At 29.8% G+C, this 8098-nt stretch overlaps 1 protein-coding gene across 1 annotated transcript; it reads left to right on the top strand.

Moving 5' to 3' along the window:
• Positions 1–2297: 2297 nt before the first annotated feature.
• On the top strand, positions 2298–3949 carry LOC131641481 (uncharacterized). Its single transcript, XM_058911782.1, has 3 exons — positions 2298–2918; positions 3028–3741; positions 3857–3949. Exons 1-3 carry the CDS (start codon positions 2298–2300, stop codon positions 3947–3949), a joined length of 1428 nt encoding a protein of 475 aa, XP_058767765.1.
• Positions 3950–8098: the final 4149 nt, after the last annotated feature.

The following is an 8098-nucleotide window of genomic DNA, read 5'->3' on the forward strand; positions in this document are numbered from 1 at the left end:
TGTAAGTTTATTTTTCATTTCATATAATTAATCTTATACACAAATTTAAAATATATATGTATTGTTAGTAAAAGAGTGAGATCTAAATTATTATTTCAATATTTTTTTAGTTTGAATTTTTTGTGGTCATGACACTCAATATTATAGATTAAATATTGTTAAAGCATTATATTTATCATAAAGAAATAATTTTTAAATTTTTTGTGGTTAGTTTTTAAAGCTTTTACTATTAATTTAATTTAAAATAATAAATAAAAAATCATGTTTATGGATCTCCCCATGAACCTTGGGGATCCGTGGGGACCCGCGGGGATGGGGGAGAAAATTCCCCGTAGTGGGGACCGAAGCGGGGATGTATCCTCCGTTCCCGCCCCGCCCCATTGACATCACTATACGTTGGTAATAGCAAGAGTATAAAACAAGTCCTGCAAAAACAAAATGCATCCTTAAATGTTGTGTGCCAGGTAAATAAAACTTGATTGAAAAGAAGTGAGAATGACTTTTTGGGATTATACTTCCGTTCAACATAAAAAAGTTAGGTACAATAAATTAATTTTGATTTCAATTCTTAACATATTTAAGAATCAAATTGTATTGATTTTTTTTCTAAAATAAAATCTATCTTAAAAGTGCAACTTAAAAAAATTCAACTAAATCTTTTTTTTTAATTTTTTTCTATGTTTTTAATAAAAGGTGAAAAAAATGAAAAATTAATAACTTTTTAAAAAAGGTCTAAATGAAAAATCGAAAATTGATTAAAAATAAGAGAAAAAACTTTATTTTTAATATTTCATCATAGAATAGTTTTGAAAAAAAACCATTATATGTATGGTAACTTTATCAAAGAGTAATTAACTAATTCAATTAGATTATTTTCAAAATTTTAATTGATTCTTTTAAATTCAATTAAATTTAATTGATAAAAAAAAATATGATATTGATATAATTTTAAATAGCATTATAAAAACTACCATAGAATACCTGAAATTTTTTTTTTAATAATGTACTCAATCGAATCTACCCTACACACGTTACATTCATTAATTGTCACTAGCTATACACTAAAAAAAATCATATAAATTATGATTTATGATTATAAGTATATTAAAAATCATATAAATTACTACAAGATTTATGATTTATTCCAAATTGATGAAATAAATTTATTTTAAAATAAACTCCCAAAATGGGTAATGATTAACCTAAAATTAAATATATAAAGTGAACAATTGATATCGGTAAAATTTTGTATCATTTTTAAACCAATTTTATTTTAAAAATGAGTTTCTTATTAATAATTATTAAAATATTATATTTTTTTAAGAAATATTAATAAAAATAATATTCTTTTATTTTATTTTTTTAGTAAAATTATGATTTGTTTAAAATTGAAAGTAAGTATCATTATAGTTTAAACAACATTTTGTTACGAAAACAATATTAAAAATCATATATTTTATGAAATATTTTTATAATGATTAAGATCCTTATTTGAGATAAAATATATTTTGAAATTATTTAGAATTTTATAGAAAGGTTAATAAAACAAAACAAAATCAATTGAAATAATTAAAACTTATCGGAATCTTTTCAATAAAATGGTAGTCATGAAAATTTAATGATAAATAGTAATTGTAAAAATTTAATGATAAAAGGTAAAAATTTAATGATATAATTAATTTTATAAAATGAGTAAGTTAAAATTGTTTTTATAAATTAGAATAAGTTACCAATAATTTTATGAAAGTAATATTTGTATAAATGAGAATATGTTACATATATTTATATAAATGAACACACTAGCGCTGTGATACATTTTAGATTTTGAAAAATGGACTAATAAATTTTTAGAATATGTAAAATTTCTTGGAAATAACAAAAAATTGTGCTATTTTATAATTAATTAAATATGTAAAAATTAAATGGAACTTTGTGATTGGTTGAAGGTACACTACCAACTTTTTGTGATGGATAGAGAAGTTTTCCCCTATTATCAGATTAATAGATTAATAGATGAATTGGTTTATCAATATGAATAGAAAAGAGCTGATTAATTAAGGCCGTCAATACATAATCGTTTAAGCTACTACTATCATATTCCTATTTCCCAATAAACTAGTTCTACTAAAGTCACATGAATTGATATTAAAGGGAACTTTCAATCCCAGTGAGCACCCTTATATACATGAGTGCTCGAAACGTTTCATTCACTTTTGGCAGCGTTTGGAATTTAAGACTCTTAATCTCTTTCTTAAAAAATAAATTACGAACTTCTGGTTTGCTAACTAAATCCTTCCATGGCTGATAGTAAAACTGAGGAGCGAACATGTTTGAAACTTCTTGTGAACACGGAGACAAACAAAGTCTTGTTTGCTGAGACAGGGAAACCGTTCGTGGACATCCTCTGTAGCTTCTTAACATTACCATTAGGAACCATTGCAAGGCTTCTGCAAAAGCCATCAAGCATGCATGCTGATACTACGGGTTGTTTGAACTCACTCTATCAAAGTGTAGCAGATCTCAACAAAATGTATGTCTTAACAAAGACAGACAAAGAAATGTTAATGCAACCTAAGAACTCGTCGGAAGATTATTGCAACTCTCTTGAACTTAACATTGATGACACTCCACCAGCAATGTACTTCCTATGTACTAACTTTGGTGGTAGCTGCAACAACACAAATTTGTACACTTCCACCGATAAAAACTGTGCTTGTGGGAATCCTTTGACTCGTTCAGTTTTCTTGAAACATTTCTGTGATGGATTTGTTAGAAGCCGTGCTAAGTTTGTTATCACGGATGATTTGACCATCATTCCAAACTCCAAACATGTTACATGTTTTGGTTTGCTCAAGGATTATGGAGTAAAAAGCACAAGTTCAGTTACGGAAATTACTCTAAGTGTTACTAAGGAAAAGGTTTTTTATATTTAGATTTGTGTTCTTGAAATAACTTTTTTTTTGGATGTTTGCTCTATGTACAATACTTTCAAATTTTTCATGCTCTATTGATTTGCATTTTGTATAGGTGCTGGATCTTTTAAGGTGTGCTTTGATTTCCAAGTCACCATTGACAGATTTGTTTTTGAGAAAGAAACCCTCCATTGAAAGCTCACCAAGGTTTTTGGATTGTGCTGTTGAAAATAATACTAATATCCAAATTGGTGTGAAGCTGGTTATAAGAAAATCAGATAGCAAGATATTGTATGCTCAAGGTGATGAAGATTTTGCAGATTTGCTATTAAGTTTTCTCACATTTCCTTTGGGAGGAGTTGTAAGTAAGCTAAGAAGTAATTGTTCTTTGGGTAGTATTGATAAATTGTACAAGAGTATTGTTTATTTGGATGAAAACAAGTATTTTAAGTCAACAAAAGCCAAGAAAAGACTTGTTGATCCTCATGTTGCTTGGCAATTCAGATCAAGGAACAAGATATTACCAATTCAGCCAAATATGAAGTGTTATTGTTATTATCATGGTAAAAGTTATGAAGAAAGTGTTATTCAAAATAAATTTTTCATAAGTGATGAAAATAGGACTCGTAAAAAAATGTTTCAACTAAATAATTCCAAAACAATGAGCAGCAGGCGAAAAGGTTATGTCAAGACTTTGAAAATGTATGTGGCTACTGATGACTTGATTATTTCACAATCGTCTCCAATTTCATCTATATATATAATTAACAGTTCAAAAACTTCTCTTGATGACTTGAAGGAAAAGGATATCACCATTGGAGCTAAGGAGGTAATAAAGAATAATACTTGAACATTCTCTGGTTTTTTCTTTTTTTTTTTTGCGTTAAATAATGGAGTACTTGGTGATTTCTTAGCATGTGTTTTTATGTTGCTGTTTGTTTCAGTGTCTTACCATATTGATGGCTGCTTTGACTTCAACATCTGCTCTAACAAATGGTCTAGCTCACTTGTTAACTGAAGTTAAGGAGGAGAAATAAGAGTTGAAATTCAGTAGCTTAACTGAATGCTTGTAAACGATAATATTACTAGACTTACTACTATGTGATTGTTAAGGAGGGGAAATAGGATTTGAAATTCAGTAGCTTAAATGAATGCTTGTAACAGATAATATTACTAGACTTATTATTCTGTGATTGTTGCATTTCTAGCATCGTTTAATGATCTTTTGGCAGTAATACTTAGTTATGAGTTTACAATGCTATTCTGTTTCATTTCTTTCCTTCTTGTAAATTGTATTTTATCATTATTTTTAGAGAAAAGATGTGCTTACAATTGAATTTGACACCACACCGTATTTTTATACGGCTTCATATACACTTTTCCTTTAATTATTATCTTTATTCAGGTTGGATTCAGTGCCACACTTAAAAGTAAATTTAAAGGCTACGGTGTAAGCATACGGTGTTATGCTTTTTAGTGTAACTATAGCATACCTCTTATTTTTAGCACACAAATCAATACTTAATAATTAGATGCTTATCTAAATCAAGTACTCCTAATTAGTGATAGAATTTTAAGAGTAAATGTTGACTATTTTGGCCTTCGTCAGTGAAGGATATGTGCGATCCTTACTGAGGAATAATATATAACAATGGTTGATATCCCGAGGTAAAGTAGCGTGTGGTTGTAAGTGAACTACTTACAACCACGAGTTATTGGATGTGGTAATAAACTGGAGAGTGTGCCTCATATCACAACAGTTGTAATAAAAACCCATAATGAAATAACTTAAGGTCTTAGGTTCGATGACCAGCAACGCCATTTTGGGTATTTTTTTTTATCTACACAGTGTGCTTATATATAAGCATGACTGAAAGAAGCAACCGTGGGGAAATTATTTGTTTGTTTTAACTTTTCTTTTTTATTTTACAAAATTCTAAATTTTTTACCAGCATTTTTTTCAATCGTAAATAGATCAGAAACAACAACACAAATCAACTGTGAACCACACCTATAGTGACAACTAAAATGGCTAAAAAATTGTATTACATCAAAATAAAAAATTGTATTTTACATCAAAACCAAAATGGTACAAAGCAACATACAATTTACATATCACTACATCTAATAATATTTACCACGTGAAGAACGTGTCTTGTTTCTTGGTGTCTTGTTTCATCAAAAGAATAATCGTCGGTTGCTATGTAGGCCACCTTTCCCTTTTTGTGGAATTTTCTCGACTTGGATTTCTCAGCTTTTACACGCTCGATCTGTCGAACCCTGATGGCCAACTGAGCCATATCTTTCACAGACTAAGTATCTAACTATTTCTTTCTAATAGAATACTCAAGTCCATTAGCAGCCATTTCGATCAATTCGTGTTCAGGGACTTATGTAACGCATCTTGCTTTCAAAAGTCTAAACCTGCTGAGATATTGGTCTATCGATTCGGTGCCCTTTCGTTTGACATTGAACAATTCTGTTAGGCTTATTTGGACTGTCCCATGTAAAATTGCTCATGTAACAACTTCTCCAACTGATTCCACGTTTGGAGTGAACTTCGGAGAAGTGTTGTAAACCAAGTAAATGCATTCTTCGTGAGGGAATGAGGAAAATACTTCATCCTCAAATCTTCATTTACTATTAGTAAGTCGTCTAACTCAATCTAGTATATGGCAACATGTTCGACAATAGACTCTTTGATGTTCCCTGTGAACTTAGTAAATTTTGGGAGTTTCCAACCTATTAGTAACTCCGTTTGTAACACAAAATCTGGCAATGGCGAGACATCAGTAGTCCTCTGATAGCCAGTATTCATTCCATTTCTAATCATGATACGTTCGACAATGGCTTCTAGGTTTTGTTCCCCAGTTGTCTTCTAAAAGCAATTTAATATTCAAGTTAAGCAATCTTATAGAAACAGGTTGTAGTAATTATTGCCTTCGGTATTATTATTGTATTTGGTTTTTGAACTCTATCTAATCTTGATCTTTTTTGAAATCTCCATATTTAGGTTGTTGCATTTATTCAATTTCATTGAGTTTCATATAAAATCGACTTTTGTTTTGGTTATGGTTTTCTTCTTCTTTTTTTATTTGTACGGCATTATTAAATTGGTTAAGGATTACATTGACAATGAAGGCATCCATGGGCATACACTTTCCAATGGAGTAAAGTTAAGGGTATATTTAAGGAAATTTCTTTGTAGACCCCCTATGGGGAGAACCCCTGCTGAAAACCCAAAAATACCCCTGCTTCAGAGATGCATCTCCGAAGTATTTTTTTCCATATTTTCCCAGAATTCGGAGATGCATCTTCGAAAACACCCGTTTTGTGGTGTTTTCGGAGATGCATTTCCGAAAGCACAGAAAATTAAAAATTAATGTTGGATTTAACTATCAGGTATTTTTCGGAGATACATCTCCGAAAAAATCTGTTCATATACAATTTTCCCTCCTTCACTATTTCATCATTTTCATCACAAACCCTCTCCAAAACCTCCATCATTCCCTCATATTCGAAATGGATCCAATTATTTGAGAAACCTGATTTGACCGAAAGAATTGCCCGCTGGCAGATGTTATTATCAGAGTACGACATCCAATATCGCGCCCAAAAAGCCATAAAAGAAGTGTTCTGGCAGATCATTTGGCTTATCAACCCATTGATGATGATCAAACCTTGCAAGATGATTTCCCAGATGAAGAGATCATGTATTTGAAATCAAAAGATTATGAAGAACCTTTACCTGAAAAAAGGCCAAATCCTAAATCCCGATGGGGTCTGATATTTGATAGAGCTGTTAATTCTTTTGATGGAATTAATTTATACCATGCTATGGAAGATACTATTAAATTGTAATGTATTTTATACTTATTTTCATTCAAAAGATATTGTTTTTTATTAATTCTTTTTAAAATCGGTTAACAATTCATGGGGAGGAAAAAAAGTGTCTTTACTATTTTGAAAGGAATATTGGGTACTCTCTCTTTCTCTCTTTCTTTCTCTGATTCTCTCTCTCTCTCATTATCAGTCTACTTTTTTCAAAACTATAAGGACCCTTAAAAAAAATATTATCATTCAGGAATTTTTGTCAGCCATGACTAATTTGTTCACTCTTGTGGAATCACCTGGATTTAAAGTTGTCAAAGGGCACACTAATCAACGAGACGAAAAACATTTGATAGATTTTAAGGGTCTTCATAACAATTTTCTACATGAGTCTCACTCAAATATGATTTCCAGTAAAGAAATTGTGAGAATTGGATCGAACTCTAGTGGTTCGAAGAGTAGCTTCCTGTTTCGACAAAGAATGTGTTCGAAGACCTACATGCTATAGTCGAAGTGTGTTCTAGTATGTGGGTGTCAAAATGCTAGGGTCGTTAGTATTTCGAATTGGGTCTGTTTGTTATGACCAATTGTTTAAGTTAGCTTGTACCCTAAGTTGACTTGTAATGGGTATTTGTGAAAAAACCCATTAGTTTAGTATGTTAGGTTTTTTATAAACAGCACACTAGTTTCTCATCATTGCATACGGAAAATTATAATTTAGGGTGAGAGGGTTATTTGCTATTCTAGTAAAACTTGTAATCTTGATTTAAAGAGAAAGTAAAGAATATAATCAATTCCTTGTTTTTCTTCTTGCCTTTCTATTGTGCTCCCTATTATACTCTGTTCATGACATCGTTTTTACTACATAAACACTACTATAAAATGTTAAAATAGTTACGAAAATTTTAAATGATATTATCTAAAGAAATTGATGTGATGTATAAAGAATAATATAATACAAAGAATGAAATAAATAAGAATATTATTTACTAATAGAATAGCAATAAATTGCAGATTTTACATTTAATAAAATAAAAATGGCCTTAATGAAATAAATATTATACAAGAAACACTCGATGATATTGATAGAGATAAATATGTTAATGAAGATATAAATATTCAAAAAATTAGAGAACTTAATTATCTATCAATTAGAATGTCTTTTAAAGCATGCAGAAAATAATATAAGTTAAGGAGTGAATGCGAACTCGTGGAAATAGTATGAATCAAAAGTAGATTCCCGTATACGCCATTACTATTCGGTTCTAGAACGAGATATGAGTACAGTAGTTAAACAACAATGATGGTGAATTATATATATATATATATATATATATATATATATATATATATAT

Source organism: Vicia villosa, unplaced genomic scaffold (assembly GCF_029867415.1).
Source record: "Vicia villosa cultivar HV-30 ecotype Madison, WI unplaced genomic scaffold, Vvil1.0 ctg.003777F_1_1, whole genome shotgun sequence".
Classification (NCBI taxonomy): Eukaryota; Viridiplantae; Streptophyta; class Magnoliopsida; order Fabales; family Fabaceae; genus Vicia; species Vicia villosa.